The 19,390-nt window shown below is 43.0% G+C and overlaps 1 protein-coding gene across 7 annotated transcripts in view; it reads right to left on the bottom strand.

Annotated features, from left to right (window-relative positions):
• ARMC2 (armadillo repeat containing 2) overlaps positions 1-19,390 on the bottom strand; it is a 157,919-nt gene that overhangs the window by 81,303 nt on the left and 57,226 nt on the right. For all 7 annotated transcript variants that reach the window (XM_021090841.1, XM_021090838.1, XM_021090844.1 and 4 more), the window contains 2 exons: positions 19,034-19,257; positions 1,794-1,939 (listed from right to left, as the gene is read on the bottom strand). In XM_021090841.1, the coding sequence (XP_020946500.1) occupies positions 1,794-1,939; positions 19,034-19,257 (370 nt within the window). The remainder of the gene's footprint in view (positions 1-1,793; positions 1,940-19,033; positions 19,258-19,390) is intronic.

Here is a 19,390-nt window from a genome sequence, read left to right as displayed (position 1 = left end):
CATGAGCTGCGGTGTAGGTTGCAGATGTGGCTCGGATCCCCGCATTGCTGTGGCTCTGGCATAGGCTGGTGGCTACAGCTCCGATTGGACCCCTAGCCTGGGAACCTCCATATGCCGCGGAAGTGGCCCAAGAAATAGCAAAAAGACAAAAAAAAAAAAAAAAAAAAAAAGAATCTGACTGCATCGGCTTGAGTTGCTACAGAGGCATGGGTTCCACCCGAGACTGGAACAATAGGTTAAAGGATCCCAGTGTCGCTCCAGCTGTGGTGTAGGTTACAGTTGCAACGGATTCAGTCTCCAGTCTGGGAACTTCCACTTGCCACAGGTACAGCCATTACAAACAAAGATGTCCTAAATACAAGATTAATAAGCAAACATCAATACTATTCATATATACTAGCAACACTACTTAGAATTTTTTTTTTTTAAAGACTGCAATCCTAATTGCCCCAAAAGCCATGAAGGCATACGTCTAACAAAAGAGGTATAAAATCTTCTTTTGGAGGAAATCATAAACTTTTATTAAGCTTAAACATCACAAATATTTATGGGTTGAAGATTTGATATCATAAAGACGTCAGTTCTCCCCACCTGCATCCTAGTTACTCTATGTATTCACTTTAGTTTCATGAAAAAAATCCAAAATTCCTAACATGAACTTTAGCTGAGTCTCCAATTCATGGGGAAGAGAAAACAAGAATTTGGATTTTGAGAAAAGAAGTGAAGGACTCATCTTACAGCAAGATTTAAATCCATAATAGTAAAAACAGTGTGGTACTAGTCTAAGGATAGACCAGAAAGAATGCCCAGAAACAGACCTGCAAGCATGTGGAATCTCATGTTGGAACGACCAGGCATTCAAAAGTGGTTAAAAAAAAAAGATGGCATACTCAATAAAATGTGCTGGGAAAACTGTCTATTCAGGTGGAGAAAAAAGTTAAACTACATGCCACTGTACACACAAAGTCTTTATGAATTTACAGTGCTTCAAAATGGGAGCAGCTAAGTGCCCAGAATTAAGTACACAGATAGGAAAGTGCAGTGCTAAGAGATCAAAGCTGGGCTCATACCCTCATCCTGGGGTCAATTACCAAATCAGTCTTTTGGACATTTTGTATTTCATTAAAAAACTACAACATTACAGTTCAAGAAAGGCCCAGGTCTCTTGAGAAGGATCATTATGTAAAAACTGGCAGAGAGCAGTGAGGGAAGAAATATAAATGCATAATTTAAAGACAGTTCTGAAATTTAGTCACATCTTGCTTTGAGGCAATCTGGATTCAGATCGTCGTTTCTGGAGGAGAGTAAGTATAAACATGACTAGTGAATGTGTGAGCCAAAGTTCAGCCAAACAACTGAACTAAAACAACTTTCGATCGCAAATTAAGTCAGCTCAGACTTTCTAAGCAATGGCCTCATTTTTGAGTTAAAACCCATAAGCATCGTTTCCAAGTGTACCAGAGAGCTTGCCATGGTTTGCCAGATAGCTCTTGATCACCCATAAGCTGAGAGGAAGTTTTGTTTGTTTTGTAAAAACACTAGGACAACTCATAACTTTAGTTACAGTAACATACAATCAGTGTGTTTAGAATCACATTCGAAATGCGTAAGAAATGGAGTCATTAGTCTAAATCATTTATTTTAAGCTTGGGCCACTAGATTGAGCTTTTCTTCTAGGTGACATAAAGGGCAAAAACAGGATTCCTCGCCAGTCACATACACAAATATTAAAGATGACCCCCAAATCTAAGCATTAGCATTTTTGTAAGGCTACTTTGTTTTCCTTTACCTACCTGAATATCCTGGCAATATTGGTGCAGACATCCTTGTCACCCATATACTGTCCCATCACTGTGCAGAGCTGGGGAAGGGCACTGATGCTTAAAAACTTACTTCTTGCTAGTGGTGAATCAACCAAGTTTCTCAGTGTAGCAGTTACCTGGGCAAAAAGCATGTTAGTACCTTTTTTTTTTTTTTTTTTACTTAAAAATACAGCAACACAAGTCAGCACAGCACAATTCATACCATAAGTTTCATGACATCAGCAGCTAATGCAAAGCCCCATTATGCAGCTCCCGTCTCCCATCACGGGCTAGACATAAGTAGCATAAAACAAAAACCAAGAAATGAATACAAAGAAAGACTACTTTGGTTCAAAAGTAATGAAAGAAATATCCGTGTTAAGAAGCAATTACTATACCAAAACCCCAGGGTTAAACAAATCATTATCTGGGCTTAGTAGCAGTTATAAGATCAGCAACTGACCCTGTGACATGCCACATCAAGTTCCACAGATTCGAAACTTCTTGTTCCCTATTCTTATAAATACCATCAACTAACAATGCTATAGCCAAAGAATACTTAAGACCATTAATCTCATTTTCTTCCAAGAGGCTAGGGTTGATGTCTTACATATTCGTCTTATTTTGTAAAGAATGATCAAGAAAGCTATGTGCTTTGACCCTCATTTAAAAGTGGAGAAGAGAACAATTTACTAAATCCATAAAATGAAAGTTGCTGTTATCTAGTAATTTTAAATATGCAGAGTGATCCTTCCTGGCGGGACAGCAGAAGCTGGCTACTGGTTAAGAGAGTCAGCTTGGGAGCTGAATGGCCTGGTCAAATCCCAGCCCCCACTCACGAGCATAGGTTAGTCAGTCAGTGAACCTCTCAGAGAACATTGTTCTCATCATTTTAAGTGGGGGTGGTGATAACTGCCCTGGAGTGGTTGGGGTTCAATGAAATGGGATGTGTGAATGGAAATGCAGAAGAGAGATGACTGGCCTTAGAGTTAGATGATGGAGTCTCGGGTCATACAATCTCTTCCTAGTTGTGTGACTAAGGCACTCACTCACTCTTCAACTTCCCTGTTTCCTCATCTGTGAAAAGGGGGTTACACTCCCTGCTCACCAGAGCTGTGTATATCAGGTGGAAAAAAATGTAACAATGTTTTTGCACACCGTACAGCACTGTGTAAATATAAGGCATTGGTATAGTCACAAACTTTAAAAACAATTATTATGATGACATGTATCTTTGATTAATTTTCCTTTGTAACAACTGCTACAAAAAGATTTTGTTAAAATATAACCGACTGCCTTGAAAGCAGAGAAAATAAAACTGCTCTCTCAAGTAAATCGGTGGGGGTTTTCTGCAGTCAATTCAGCAACTCGGGAAATTCTCCCCTGAAAGTTTCAGTATCTGGAGTTCCCGTCATGGCTCAGTGGAAATGAATCTGACTAGTATCCATGAGGATGCAGGTTCGATCCCTAGCCTCGCTCAGTGGGTTAAGGATCTGGCATTGCCGTAACTTTGGTGTAGGACACAGACACGGCTCAGATCCCACATTACTATGGCTGTGGCGTAGGCCAGAGGCTACAGCTCCAATTCAACCCCCAGTCTGGGAACCACCATATGCCATGGGTGCGGCCCTAAAAAGACTAAAAAAGAAAGAAGGAAAGGAAGGAGGGAGGGAGGGAGGGAAGGAAGGAAGGAAGGAAGGAAGGAAGGAGAGAGAGAGAGAAAGAAAGGAAAGAAAGAAAGAAAGGAAGAAAGAAAGAAAGAAAGAAAGAAAGAAAGAAAGAAAGAAAGAAAGAAAGAAAGAAAGAGAGAAAGACTGATTGATTCAGTATCCAAAACATTGGAGGGGAAACAAACAATTTGAGCATTCCACTTGACCATGGATCTGCAATGTTGTCACCAAAGCTAAGGAATAGGTCTTCTGTGAAGGTTAATAAACCATTCTAGGCATTCCAGGCCATCACCGCCATAAAATGGAAAATTCTCATCATTTGACCCTGGCTCTACCTGTTCTCCTTCTTCAGAGACAGCCCAGGCACTGGAGCACTGCTGGTTTATGTCAATCCAAAGGATGACTCACAAGCTTCCCTACTCCAACACCAAAGAGCACAGATCCCATGAATCCTGGCCTGAACCAGACAGAGACCTTGGGATACCATGGAACACACACTCCACCCACTGTACATGCAAACACTTCCCTTCCCTGGTCCCCGAGGCTTCACAGATTGGGCATCTCAATCTGTTGTCATCTTCTTCTCCCCACACGTGACCTTTGGCAGGGGGTGCTGTCAGCAGGAGGGGCCAGATATTTCTTAGGAGCTTTTATTTTCTTGTTTCAAACTCAGTTTTTTTTTCTCCCTTTCAACATTTCCCCTCACCTCATTAGAAAAAGTTATGACAGCTCAAGATTCTTTTGTCCCCAATATATAACTTTTATAAATGGCCCAAATGAAGAATGGAAGCACTCATTTCTATGTGATGCATCCCCTGATTTATAATCCATCTCTCCTTGTTGCCTATATCACATCATATGGAGGACATGTAGCTGAGTGAGATACCTTTATGTTTCCCAGTCTGTCAGGTGTGATGCTGGTTAAAAAACATACATGAAACAGGAGTTCCCGTCGTGGCGCAGTGGTTAACGAATCCGACTAGGAACCATGAGGTTGTGGGTTCGGTCCCTGCCCTTGCTCAGTGGGTTAACGATCCGGCGTTGCCGTGAGCTGTGGTGTAGGTTGCAGACGCGGCTCGGATCCCGCGTTGCTGTGGCTCTGGCGTAGGCCGGTGGCTACAGCTCCGATTCAACCCCTAGCCTGGGAACCTCCATATGCCGCGGGAGCGGCCCAAGAAATAGCAACAACAACAACAACAAAAGACAAAAAGACAAAACAAAAAACAAAAAACAAAAAAACAAACAAAAAAAAACATACATGAAACATACACCATGCACTAGAAACTGGCATAGTGATGCCCCAGCCATTAACCCAGCTGCTGAAGTCCCCCAACTCGGAGACTTCCAGAATCCTGCCTTTCTGCTTACTGTCACCCTAAGCCCTACTGACTTTTTGTCCAATGCTTCTAGGATGTGATGCAGCTTTCTGACCTTGGTTTACAAGGCCCAGTAGGCTACTCTCACGAACCCCCTCAAACTTCATCTCATACCACCATCACTCCCAACACACGAACTACTTTATGGCAGGTTACTTAATGTTATGTTTTATTGTCTGTCTATTCCTCTATACTAGAAGCTTCAGTGAGCATGTACACTCTGTCTTTTCACCATCGTGTTTGCCCAGGCCCAAATTCAATCCCAGGCACACAGTGGGTCCTCAATGAACATTTGTGGATAGAATGGATGAAACAACCTACACCAGAAACAACAGTATAAACAGTATAAATCATCAGAAAACCATAGATGAATCAGACAGTTTCTCTGAGGTAGACGATTTAAAAGGAGCAAAGGAGGAGTTCCTGTAGTGGCTCAGGGGGTTAAGTGAGGATGTGAGTTTGATTCTTGGCCTCATTCAATAGGTCAAGGATCCTGCATTGCTGTGAGCTGTGGTGTAGGTCATGGACGAGGCTCGGTCCTACATTGCTGTGGTGTAGGCTGGCAGCTGCATGTCCGATTCGACCCCTAGCCAGGGAACTTCCATATGCCATGGGTGAGGCCCTAAAAACCGGGGGCGGGGGGGGGGGCAGAGGAATAAAAAAAATAATGAATGAAAGAAAAATGGACCTCCCAGAGGGGGCCTGACCCCTGTGTATTCCCTACTCATCTCATTCATGACAGCAGCTCCTTCCCAGCCTCCTAACTCCCCTCCCCACTTCCTTTCAACACCTGACTGGTCACCTGTTTTACCTCTTTTTCCTATCACTATGGTTGCTGGTTCTGTTTAATCCCACTTCATCTCTTTTCCAAACTCTACAGCCCCCTGAACAGGCTCCTTCTGCATGCCTTCCCCTGTTGGGCTCGCCTCTCCAGGAGTCTCCCTGTTGCTAGAGGGAGCATCTAGAAACCCAGCCTTCCCTGTTCAAAGACTTCCTCTGACTCCCAGTGGCCTACTGGACAACCTCCATATCCTAAAGGCTCCTCACTCTTCAAAGCGAGGTTCAGCCTTCCAGCCTCATTTCCCTCCCTCCCTCCCTCTCCCCACCACGTAGGCCACCTTTCAGACCCTGCACCACACACAACCTCCTCGTCCATCCTTTCTCAATTCCAAGCCTTTGGCCAGACACTGCCTCTGCCCAGAATGTCTTCCTCCACCCCTTCTTCCCCCTGGTCATCTCTGCTCAGGCTTCCAGACCCAGCTCAGGCTCAGGTCTCCTCTGGGAAGAACTTTCAGCAGTTGACTGCTTCCGCTTGCAAGTTAACGGACCTCCCCGTTCATTCCTGTTCTGCAGTTCTGCACCCCTGGCACCTCCAAAGCCCCTGATCTAGGCACCCTCTCTCCCACTGTGAGCTCCTCTGCTGTACAAACCATTTCTTTTTTTTCTTTCTTTCTTTCTTTTTTTTTTTTTTTTGTCTTTTGTCTTTATAGGGTCGCACCCACGGCATATGGAGGTTCCCAGGCTAGGGGATCTAATCGGAGCTACAGCTGCCGGCCTACACCCCAGCCATAGCAACATGGGATAGGAGCTGCACCCGCGACCTACACCACAGCTCACGGCAATGCCAGATCCTTAACCCACTGAGTGAGGCCAGGGATAGAACCCACAACCTCATGGTTCCTAGTCGGATTCGTTTCCATTGCACCACGATGGACACTCCTGTACAAACCATTACTTATGCCTCCTTCTACCCAGAGGCCAAGAAATATGCCCATAAAATGCTGGCTGGATGATACACAGAAGGAGAAGGGAAGGATGAGGGGATGAGGAGGAGAGAGAAAGAAAAGAGAAGGAGGAAGGAGATGAAGGGACAAGGGAGATGGGAGCCGGCAAAGGAGGCTTTTCCCCTTTAAGACGCCACTGGCAGCAAAGTGCCGGGCGGGATTAGCAGGCTTAGCAGGCCGGGTGGTAAACCAGAGCTCAAAGACCCAGGGAGGGGACCAGGAGGAGGTCACCAGGCAGATGCAGCCTGGAAGGGCCCCCATTCTGAGAGGCCGGCTGTGAGCCAACAATCTCACTGCGGGAGAGGCTGGGGCTGAACACTGAGCACAGACAAGTGGCTTTTTCCCGGAAAAATGTAAAGAGATCAGTGGGAGGAGAGCCTAGCTAAATACTGTGGTAACAGTAAGGGCAAATTCCAAGTCAACCCACTTAACTCTCAACCGTGCTCCAACCTTTCACAGAGATGTATTTGCGGAAATTGTTAATGAGCTGTGTGCTCTGCAGCTGAGCCTTTGTTTTCCACCCCCCAGGAGAGCCCACCCACTGGGCCTGCCCCCAAAGCTGGAGTTCAACAGAGTCCCAGCTTCAGGCTTGGAGAAGTGTATCCCTTGCTTTCTTAACTTTCTGTCCTTGTTTATATGCTTCCTAACTCCACTGAGTTACCTACTTTTCTATTTTATCATAAAGTAACTTTTTAAGCTACCTCAAATACTTCATGACAAAAAAAGAAGCAAAAGTTAGATGCATACATAGAGGCTTATTTAGCTTCTATAGGACTTATTGGAACAATTCCTGGCCTTTTAACTGTCGTCTCACCAAGAAATAGCAAACTGAAAAACAAGTTTCAATTCTTCTTTTTCCATCTCTTAATGTACAACCCCTGGGGACAGACAGACTGAGTCAGAAGGCAACCAGCGGGAAGGAGAAAAAGGAGAAGAACATGGAATCAGTAATCCACAAAAAGGATTGACAAAAATCTAAGTGTATACAACTCCACAGCAAAAAAACCCAACAACCCCATTGAAAAATAGGCAGAAGACCTGAATAGACATTTGTCTAAAGAAGACATACAGATGGCCAACAGGCACATGAAAAAATGCTCAACATCACTAATTATTAGAGAAAGGGAAATCAAAACTACAAGGAGGGACCATTGCACACTAGTCAGAATGGCCATCATTAATAAGTCAACAAATTAAAAGTGCTGGAGAGGGTGTGGAAAAAAAGGACCCTCCTACACCGTTGGTGGGAATATAAATTGGTACAACCACTATGGAAAACATATGGAGGTACCTTAGAAAACTAAATATAGAACCACCATATGACCCAGCAACCTCACTCTTGGGCATATATCCAGACAAAACCTTAATTGAAAAAGATACATGCACCCCTATGTTCACTGCAGCACTATGCACATAGCCAAGACATGGAAACAACCAATTGTCCATCAACAGATGAATGGATTAAAAAGATGTGGTACACAATGGAATACTACTCAGTCATAAAAAAGAACAAAATAATGCCATTTGCAGCAACATGGCTGGAACTAAAGACTCTCATACTAAGTGAAATAAGTCAGAAAAAGGAAGACAAATACCATATGACATCACTTATATCTGGAATCTAATATATAGCACAAATGAACCTTTCTACAGAAATGAAACAAACTCATGGACTTGGAGGACAGACTTGTGGTTGCCAAGGGGGAGGGGGAGGGAGTGAGATGGACTGGGAGTTTGGGGTTAGTAGATGCAAACTACTGCATTTGGTGTGGATAAGCTATGACATCCTGCTGTGTAGCACTGGGAACTATATCTAGTCACTTATGATGTAACATGATGGAGGATAATGTGAGAAAAAGAATGGGTCACTTTGCTGTACAGCAGAAATTGACAGAACATTGTAAATCAACCATAACAGAAAAAATTAAAATCTTAAAAAAAATCTAAGTGTCTTCTGGGACAAATGGAGGACCTAAATTTTTGGTATTTATCAGAAAGAAACACTGTGGTGTGATTCTGGTCCCTAGTCTACTGCTGGAAAATGATTGAGCTGCATTCTGCAACTCTCTGGTGCTCACTTTTCCAGGCAGCTTTTTCTCTCCGTCTTTTCCCCAATTCCTTGATCAGAAGTTTGGGCCCCATCCCCAGTCAATCAGCATCTCCAGGTGAAATGCCTGGTGAGTTGGAGAAAGCTGTCGTATTTCATATCAAATTAGTTGGGCCTCAAAGGTCTCACCATGTAGTCAACACTGGGTGATCCATTTTAAAGGGAAAAATTATATTCAGAAGTAATTAGATAATTTATAAAGGTTCAAACAGCATTTCAGTAAGGCAAAATTAGAACTCAAAAGATTTAGTATCTTTTAAAAAATTGATTTCAGGTATTTCGTTATCAATTTCAAATTATGTTTCTGATTATTCATTAACTGAAAAACACATGAAATCTTTGCCTTAAAAATATGAGCCTCCCCCTGATTTGGATCACTGAGCTTAAGAATGACAACACAGGCCCCGAAACTTCGGCCCATCCCCAGCTTTCTGGACTGCGTGGGGGTGCATACACGGTGGGTAGGGTTGGTCAGTCCACCTGAGCCTCCAGATAGTGCTCATTTCCTCAGTGGATGCCCTTCTCTCTTCGCTTTGCACCCTCCCTCCAACAGAGTCCTCAGTCTCCAGGGAGCTCACCAGATTCTGCGCTAGGAGACATTCAGCCATTGGAGCTGCCCCAGATCAGAGGGGCTTGGAGCTCCCAGGCCACCACAGGATTCCTGGTTAGGTACATTAGAAATTTTTGGCTAGCCTGGGAACTTGACCATCAGTCAAGGCCTTGTTCCTGGGAGAAACACTTCCCTAATCAAATAAACAAACAAAAAACATCTTTCAAAGACCTGGAACATAATGGAACTGAAAACGGCACCGGTGGGGTTCCCATCGTGGTTCAGCAAAAACGAATCTGACTAGTATCCATGAGGATGCAGGTTCCATCCCCAGCATCTCTCAGCAGTGGGTTAAGGATCCAGCGTTGCCAAGAACTGTGGTGTAGGTTGTAGATGTATCTAGGATCCTGCATTGCTGTGGTGTAGGCCGGCAACTACAGCTCCAATTCGACCCCTAGCCTGGGAACCTCCATATGCCACGGGTGCAGCCCTAAAAAGACAAAAAAAGAAAAAAAAATGTACCATTAACAGTCTGCAAGTATTTATGTTTCCTCTACCAAAATTAACATCAAGATTTAGAGTTCCCGTCATGGCACAGTGGTTAACGAATCCAACTAGGAACAATGAGGTTGTGGGTTCAATCCCTGGCCCTGCTCAGTGGGTTAAGGATCTGGCGCTGCCGTGAGCTGTGGTGTAGGTCGCAGACGCGGCTCGGATCTGGCGTTGCTGTGGCTGTGGTGTAAGCCGGCAGCTACAGCTCGGATTGGACTCCTAGCCTGGGAACCTCCATATGCTGTGAGTGCAGCCATAGAAAAGACAGAAAAAAAAAAATTAACATCAAGATTCATTTTAATACATTGAATGCTATTATGAAAAAAAATTTGAGCAGCGACTTAATTTTTTATAAAGGTATCTCATGAGCTTGATCTCACTTGCTCCGTAAACACTGTAGGCAGGAAAGGTATTCTGAGCCTCACTTTTTGGATGAGAAAACTGAAGCTCAGAAAGCCCGCCAGCTCCAGGTAGGTGGGTGTCCAGGGCTTCGACTGTTGTCTCCCCTGCTCCATTTGATTGTCTCCTAAAAGGGTTCATTTTATTTCTCAATCATCTGGAATATCCATAACCCCAATCCCTAGAGCTTTATCTCAACTTAACTGCCAACTGCAAAATGGTTCACTTCCCGCTGATGATGTGAAAGAATAAACACAGCCGCCAGAGACCGCAAACAGTGTCAAATGATTTAAGACCAAAGCCACACCAATTTCCAACCTCAGCAAAACCATCTCCCCGTATTAATGAAAGCACATTCATTTTCTGGATTTGCGCCCAAACGAGACCACATATATGCCCAAACCAGAGCCCATGTGGTAACCCAAGAAGTTTCACATTGTCTCACATATGATTCGTATAGCTCTGGATGAGACAAAAGAAACCAATGATAAGATGTCACTATACACATGAAACCACTGGTTCCAAAAATTCCTATGCATGTTATTGGAGTTAAGATACATGCATATGAAAGCAATCTTAACTCACAGTCCTCGGTAATGCTTGGTGCCTGGCTGTGAAGCCTATTTGACACATTCCTATCACGGGTGTCCTACTTAAGCAGGAAATGATCTGCCCTCCTAAAACCCAGTGCCCTACTTTGAGGGATGTGTATTACTGTTTTTCCATCTACGGCCGCTATGTCAGTTATCTTGGTAAAATGAGTAGGTGGCTGATTCCTCCAGTTGTGGCTATTGTATGTAGCAATACAGTTGAAATTTGAATGTCATCTAAACTATACAGAATGCTAGTGCAGTAAAACAAGGAAAATGAGTCTGAAGAAGATGATGCTTTAAGAACTACAACGTAATAACACCGATTTTCAGAATTACACGTTAAAGTTAGTGCCATCTCTTTATTGCCATGGCTAGTATGTCTACAATGAAGAGATGAGACTGAGTAGATTGGACAGCAACTGGAAAGCCAATGGCTCTCCCCAGAAACAGGTGACAATGGAATAACTATTTCCCATGCCTGACGTTCCTTCCTTGTGAGGAGACATCCCTTAGCATAATCTCCCGGTCACTTTCCACCCCTCACCTCCTGCTTGGCCGGCACAGGTGCTCTCCTCGGCTCCTCCTGGGCTAGATGTGGCCTGTGACTGGGTGAGAAAATCTAATTCAGGGCTTCAGGATTACAAAGCACACTCATCTCAGCTATGGGCTACATCCTTCCACTTTCCTCCCCATCCGCCTCAGTCTCTCTCTTGTTTCCAAATTCAGAGCCCAAGGTATTACATGTTTGGGATCTCTGACTCCCCAAGTCTTCAGATATCCTGTCCCAGGGGAATCTGAGGTGAACACAAGCTACCGACATGTAGTCCCTTCCCAAGAAAGGAAAGAGGAGGTTCTGACTGCCCACTCTCTCGTGCCAGTTGGATGAGTGAATGGTCAGTTATTCTATTGGCTACTCCTTTGTAGGACAGAAACCTCACAAGTAGAAAATAGACCTCCCATGGCGGTTCCTCAGAAAACTAAATACAGAACTACTGTATGATCCAGCAATTCCACTCCTGGGCATATATCCCCAAACTTCCATTCAAAAAGATACATGCACCTATATGTTCACTGCAGCACTGTTCACAATAACCAAGACATGGAAACAACCTAAATGTCCATCAACAGATAAAAGGTTCAAGAAGATGTGGTACATATATACAATGGAATACTACTCAGCCATAAAAGAACAAAATAATGCCATTTGCAGCAACATGGATACAACTGGAGATTCTCATACTAAGTGAAGGAAGTCAGAAAGAGAAAGGCAAATCCCATATGATATCACATATACGTGGAATCTAAGATATGGCACAGATGAACATATCTATAGAATAGACAAAGTCTCACGGACACACAGAACAGACTTGTGGTTGCTAAGGGGAGGAGGAAGGAGTGGGATGGACTGGGAGTTTGGGGTTAGTAGTTGCAAACTACTGCATTTAGAATGGATAAGCAATGGGAACATTACTTGTGATGGAACATGATGGATGATAATGTGAGAAAAAGAATGTGTGTATATATATATATATATATGTATGCCGGGGTCACTTTGGTTTACAGCAGAAATTGAAAGAACATTGTAAATCAACTATACTTTAATTTAAAAATTAAAAAAATTAAAATGTAACAAAAAGAAGACAGATGTTCTGTTTCCACTAACAAATGCATCATTAAAAATTTAGCAAACCTAATGACCGAACCAAAGATTGTGACAAAAAAATGGTTTCACCTAATCTCAAAAACAATATGCTAATATATCAACTAAGCTAGATGGACTCTATTAATTGTATTGTCCCCAAGTCAGTTTCCTGGTTTCAGTAATGTCCTATAGTTACGTAAGTGTCACCACTGGGAGAAGCAGGGTGATGGGCACACAGGACCTCTCTGTACTATTTTTGCAACATCTTGTGAATCTACACTTAATTCAAAATACAACTAAAAAAGGGAGAAAGCAACACAAAAAGCACACGCTGGTATTCCATTTATGTTACATTCTAGAATAAGGAGAGCTCATATATGGTGAAAGGAGTCAGACAGTGGGAACAGGACAGTGGGAATAGGGGTAGGACAGTGGGAAATGACTGGGAAGAGGTGGAGAAATTTCTGAGGAGACAGTAATTTTTGGCCTCTTGCTGGGGAGGGGGTGAGTCACATGACCGTGTGCTATTGTCAAAACCCATCAAATGCATAAGGTCTGTTCATCTCTCTGTGTTGTAATTTTTCACCTCAACTAAAACAGTAAGAAGATAAACGACCTCATCTGATAGTCAAGTAAAATTTTCAAAGGGGACTCTTTAAAAATATTTTTCTGTTTCATCATCAAATCTCCAGTAAAATTATCTGTAAGAATTTAAGAAATATAATCATGAAAGAGTTCCCATCATGGCTCAGTGGTTAACGAACCCAACTAGCATCCATGAGGATGTGGGTTCAATCCCTGACCTTGCTCAGTGGGTTGAGGATCTGGCATTACCATGAGCTGTTGTGTAGGTCACAGATGTGGCTCAGATCCCACATTGCTGTGCCTGTGGTGTGGGCAGTCAGCTGCAGCTCTGATTCAACTCCTAGTCTGGGAACTTCCATTTGCCATGGGTGTGGCCCTAAAAAGACAAAAAAAAAAAAAAAAAAAAAAAAAAAAAAGAAAAGAAATATAATCATTGAGAATACTGGCTTCCACTTTACTCAGGAGTGCAACAACCTGAGCAAGTTTCCATCAGATGGAAGTTCTTGCCTCGGTTCTGATTTCATGGTCGGAAGAGGAAGGCTTCCCATAGGCAGGGTGGGGCCAGAGAAAGAGAGTTAACATAACTTCCTGTGTAAGTATGTGTATTCCTAAGAATTAACTACTTTAAAAAATTTATTAATCTCTACATCTTAAAGCTATTAAATATAACTGAAGCAAAATTTCAAGGACCCCAACCATCTTCATACAATCCTTCATTACCAACATAATTCAAATCAAGAATCCCCCGACTTCAAGTCAAGGTGTCTCTTAAATCCTCCAAATCCTTGAAGCAGAGAATAACTGGTGCTGAGGACCTGAGGGCCACCGTGTACCTAGAATCCCGAGGTGCTGAAATGAATCCCGAAGGGCTGAAATAATTCCCTTCTTCTAATTTCAGTTTCACCTCAGCACTCTCTTCCACATAGCTTGTCAAAGCCAGAAAAACAAAAAAGAACCAAGAGGAGTCCCTATTGTGGCTCAACAGAAACGAATCTGACTAGTATCCATGAGGACTCAGTTCGATTCCTGACTTTGCTCAGTGGGTTAAGGATCCACTGTTGCTGGGAGTTGTGGTGTAGGTCACAGATGTGGCTCAGATCTGGCGTTGCTGTGGCTGTGGCGTAGGCCAGCAGCTGCAGCTCTGATTAGACCCCTAGCCTGGGAATTTTCAGATGCTGCACCTGTGGCCAAAAAAAAAAAAAAAAAAAAAAAAAATCCATGACTTGTAATCCATCTTTAACTCCATCATCTTAATTTTTGTGATGAATTATTTTGAAACTTCAAGTTTGGGTGATTCTGATCTCATTGTATTTAATATATTTTGCGAGTGCCATCCACATGCCATACCTGGGCACATAGATGCTTTCATAGATCATTTTCATCTCATTTAACTCTCCCAACCACCCTTTACACCAGGCACGGCCAGTCCTTGGGAGATGAGGGAAGGGAGGCTCGCAGGGTGTCAACCCTGAACCGCCAGCTCAAGGCTGAGCTCCCATCACTAGGTCACGTGGCAGCCCTGAGCCCTGTGCCCTCCAGGGCACAAAGCCAGATGGACCACCAGATGACAGTCCTGCGTGGTGGGGACATGGAATCCATGATACAGGAGGTAACTCAGTTGAGCCCAAAGTGGGGAGTTTGAGGCTTAGAAATTTTTTTAAAAAATCGACTATATCAAAACATTTTTTCATTTAAAGGGACAGAAATAAAGAAAGCACGTGAGTTGTAAAGAGAAGACCCCAGCCCACCTGCCCACCCCACAGCTCCACACATGGTAGCAGCATTCCTCCTCCCCTGTATTCTCGCTGCAGCATTGGCCAAGGCTCACCAATCCCTACTTTTAAAATCTCTACTCTTTTCAACACTGTCCTTTCTTAATTTTCTGGTCCCTTCTTCTTTCCCTTCCATTCTGCAAATCTGGCCACTTGATGAACTTGGTCCTCAGCCCGCCCCCCGCCTTCAGTCGCGTCATTGTCTTTCCCTCAACTTCAACTATCAGCTCCATGGAGACAACCCCAAGTCTGCTTTTTGGACTTTACTTTTCTTGGCTCAGCACAGGTTCTTATCTCCAGTTGCCCACCAGACAGTCTCACTTGGCTATTCTGTTGGCACCTTTGAGGGCTAATTACATCATTTCCCTTCCTCCTCTCGCCAAATCAGTTCCCTTATATAACTCTCTAATTTCTGGCAATAATATTATCCTTTTCTGAGCCCCCCAGGGTCAAATCTCTTGTTTAATTCACTCTCCTTTTCCCCACACTCTACCATCAAAGCAGAGGAAGTGAACTGGGATTCCTAAGGGGTGGGAGGACCAAGCTTCTCAAGAAACGTCCACTTAGAAAAGGAGGAACAGGACTCTGGAGATGTGCTGAGCAAGGAGGGGGAGAGATGAGGATTGAAGGACCTTCTGGGGAGAAGCTTGCAGGCAGAGAGGCCGGAGAAGAGAAGCAGGTGCAAGAAGAAGGAAAGACACCACATTATCTGGAAGCGCCGGATAGTTCTAACTTCAAAAATGTGAAATCTGAAGCAGGGAAAGATCATATTCCTCTAAGGATTGAACTCAAAATCAAGTGGGTCAGGTTATAAAGAAAAAAAGTCTGGAAATACAAAGGAATTAAAAAAAAAAATAGGAGTGTTAGTTTAAGTCAAGCTGGGTTTAACAGTTACATACCCATAAATTACCTAACTGTAAATGTAAGTATCTGGAGATTTTCTTCAATTACAGTAAAGCAGCTTTGTACACAGTGTCCTCAAGACACAAAAGGACAAATGAGACACCAGGGGAATTGTGACTGTGACACAGAAGACGCTTCTCCGGTCCTCAGAAAGGGGTATGATGGAAACCACAATGGATTTTCTCATGGCGGTGACTTCAGGGATTTTCCTCAGCTCCTGTATTATCCTTCCCTTTGGCCTTTACAAGTCAGAAATGAACCCTAAGACCTTCTGATAATCACCCTGACAAACCCCTATTTTGTCTGTCACCTCCTTAGGTGATGCAATGTACTGCTGGAACCTAGGGGGCCTTCCCTTTTAGCTGGCCTGTATTTCTCTTTTTCTAAGTTTTGGGGAGCTCACCCAGTAGTCTAGCATTCTGGAATTTAGTGAGCATGCACAGACTAACCTTCTTTACGCTTATGATTTTACAAACTCCTGTTTCCAGTTTCGCCAGACTGGGAGCATGAATAATTCCCTTAGTGGAAAGTGGTGGTGGCCTCGCAGAGCCACCTCTGAGCCTCAGCGATCATCCCCTCAACCATCTCAAAATGCTACCAAGTATCTGACAGAACTGAATGTAGTGATGAAGGCATGTGTTTTACAGAAGAATAACACAGTATAATACTGTTATCTGGATGTGGGGATCTCTAAAAAGTCTGCCCCTCCTGGCAGCTATCTTGCCCTCCACCGCCTTGCTCACCACCCAGAACATGCCTGGCACAGAGCAGCCACTTCACAAACACTTGGCAAATCAATGCCTCTTGATGTCAGACGCACAGTGGCAAACATATGTGTGTGCGTATAGGTGTACACATACGTAAGAAACAACTCAAGAAAACCTTCGAAAATCTCAACACTTCAGTATTTTTTCGTCTAAGCAACACTGGCCCCTCTGCTGTGGAGGAGCTTTTCCTTCATGTCCATTCCTTGTTTGTGCTCCTTTAGCTCCATTATAATCAGTCTAAAATCTAATAAGCTGCAGCAATGCCTCTTAACTGGGGCTGCTGTGCGTGAGCTCTTAACTCTCCCATCTGTCCGTACCACTGACACATTCTCCTCCCATCGCATTCCAGCTTTTTGGTCTTTATCAGTTTAATATCTTGAGCACATTCATCTTCCCGCCACTCTGCTCTCATCTCCTCCGCACAACTGCTGTTACTCCAAGTTCGCGCTCAGTAGCCTGGTATCAGAGGCCCATGACCGTAGCCTCTGAACCTCACCTCTCATGCCTCCCCCACAGAACTGTCCACTCTGGATGGACCTACCACTTCTGTGTACTGTGTAATGTTTTCCACATGTGGGGTACCATATCCATGGAATATGGAGGATCGAGCATGGGACCTGCACATCTGTGGATTTTGGTATCTGGGGTGGGTTCTGGATCCAATCTCCTGTGGATACTGAGGGGCAACTATATATATAAAAGCATTTTAAAACCAGACAAGAACTGCAGAATGTTTTATGTAAAAGTTAATAGAAGAATGGTTGAGAATTTGAGGTATATCCTCTTCACAGAACACCATGCTTCCAATAAAAGGAATAAAATAAGTCTACGGTGTTTTTACTATGTACTATTAAATGAGAAAAGAGAAGTGCACAGAATGTTCTATTTTTGAAAACCTATGAATGTATTAAGAGGTGCTGAGTACATCAGTGTGAGCACTATTTGCTACTGACCAGGAGGAGACAAGGAGGAAAGAAGGTGATAGAAAACAAGCAAACACAGGATTTTCCATCATGGCTGCGTGGTTAATGAACCCCACCAGTATCCATGAGGATGTGGATTGGAGCCCTAGCCTTGCTCAGTGGGTTAAGGATCTGGTGTTGCCGTAAGCTGTGGTGTAGGTTGCAGACGTGGCTCAGATCCCGCGTTACTGTGGCTGTGGCACAGGCCTGTGCTACAGCTCCAATTTGAGCTGTAGCCTGGGAACCTCCATATGCCATGGGTGCAGCTCTGAAAAGCCAAAAGACAAAAAAAAAAAAAAAGGAAAAAGAAAAAAAAAAGCAAACAAGCAAAAACTATCAGAAAGAAGTTTATGATAAAAAGAAGGAATTACATGAAATTATACCTATGTAAGTACATATAATTATATACGGATGTAACATGCATGGAATAATGGTTACTAAGATGTTGGAGGTGTGTTATCTTGGGATGAAAATAATCCAGGTGATTTTTATACTCTTCCTTATATATATATTTTCGCATTCAACAAGAAATGTAATAATTGTATAACCAAAGGAACTATTTTCATTGAGGGAAAAATTTGAATAACTTAACACTATCAGCATGAAAATAATGTTTCTTAAGTCTCCCTATCCAAAAGATGGCATGTCCAGTAGAATTCTGAATCATTCATAACTAGAGGAGGTGTTCAGTCTTTTTCAAAATGGAGACAGACCACCGAGTCCAAAATTAATCATCATAAACACTTTAAGCATCTTTAAGGCAGAGCCTAAATCTAATTAACACATTTTCTCTAAGCTTTCGAGTACTCTGAGTCGCCAGTCCCCATTAATTGACAAGCACATTTCAAATCTCATGAATCACTTCATCAAAGATGCTATTATCTGATACACAAATGCTATTAAAGAGTTAAAGCTCATCTAAAGAATAATATGAGAACTGAAGCAGCTCCAATGAAAATAATTTGACTATGAAATTTAATCTGCCACAAAAGAAGTAATAAAACTAAAACATAACACATTTTTTCCTTCCTGCCCTGGTCATCCTAAATGCATCTGGCTTTGCTACCTTTGTTCCTGTAGCCTCTGGCCTGCAGGACCACCTCCTATACAACTGTCCACTCAGTGTCATTAACTTCTGTTTTTTGTTGTAGATCCAAGATTCAGGACATGAGCTACCAACCATCACGAACAATCTCAGGTGAGGTCTGTCTTCAAAACTCTAAAAGTTAAAACTCTGCCTGGTAAAATTCTGAATATGCAGGTTTTTTTTGAAGAGGTGCTAATTTTTCATTCTTCCAGGACTGCTTTCTCTGCAGAATAGCAGAAATGGAGGCTTACATGCTAGAAGCCTGTTCTGTTAAAGAGCCACGGAAGAGCCTTTCCAGAGGCTGCACAAAGACAGCAGAAGTGGGGCGGAAGGTGCTGCCCTGATCCCCAAGGCTGGGCGCCCCCACCTGGTTGTGAATAACAGCCCACCTGTTACCTGTTAAATCCACCTGGTAGGTAAGTGGTATTAGATCACCTAAAAACTAATTTTACATATCTTATCCTTTCAAGTAAAATACTTACTTGGACTAACAAGTGGCCTGAATTAGGCAAACATGTGCCAGATTTCTTGGTGTTCTCATTTATTTGCTTTATCAAATTCATCAATATTTCCACAGCACCTTTGCTGATCATTTCATGAAGAAATCCTGGATTTCCAGAAATGAATTTGATTGTCCCCAGGCAGTATAAAAAAGCTTCAGTGTTCGCTTGCAGGTCTTCACTTCTCAGGACCTCCAATAATGATTCTGTCAAAGAGATGAATTATTACAAATGTATGCAGAGAACAGCAGGAAGGAGAGATATTAAAGCACTTGTATGTGAACATCAAACATAATTGGCAAAATGTTAGTTAGAACCTACATTCAAATGCTTATGAAG

This window comes from Sus scrofa, chromosome 1, assembly GCF_000003025.6.
Source record: "Sus scrofa isolate TJ Tabasco breed Duroc chromosome 1, Sscrofa11.1, whole genome shotgun sequence".
Classification (NCBI taxonomy): Eukaryota; Metazoa; Chordata; class Mammalia; order Artiodactyla; family Suidae; genus Sus; species Sus scrofa.
The sequence above is the reverse complement of the archived record's forward strand: the minus strand, read 5'-3'. Positions and strand labels throughout refer to the sequence as shown.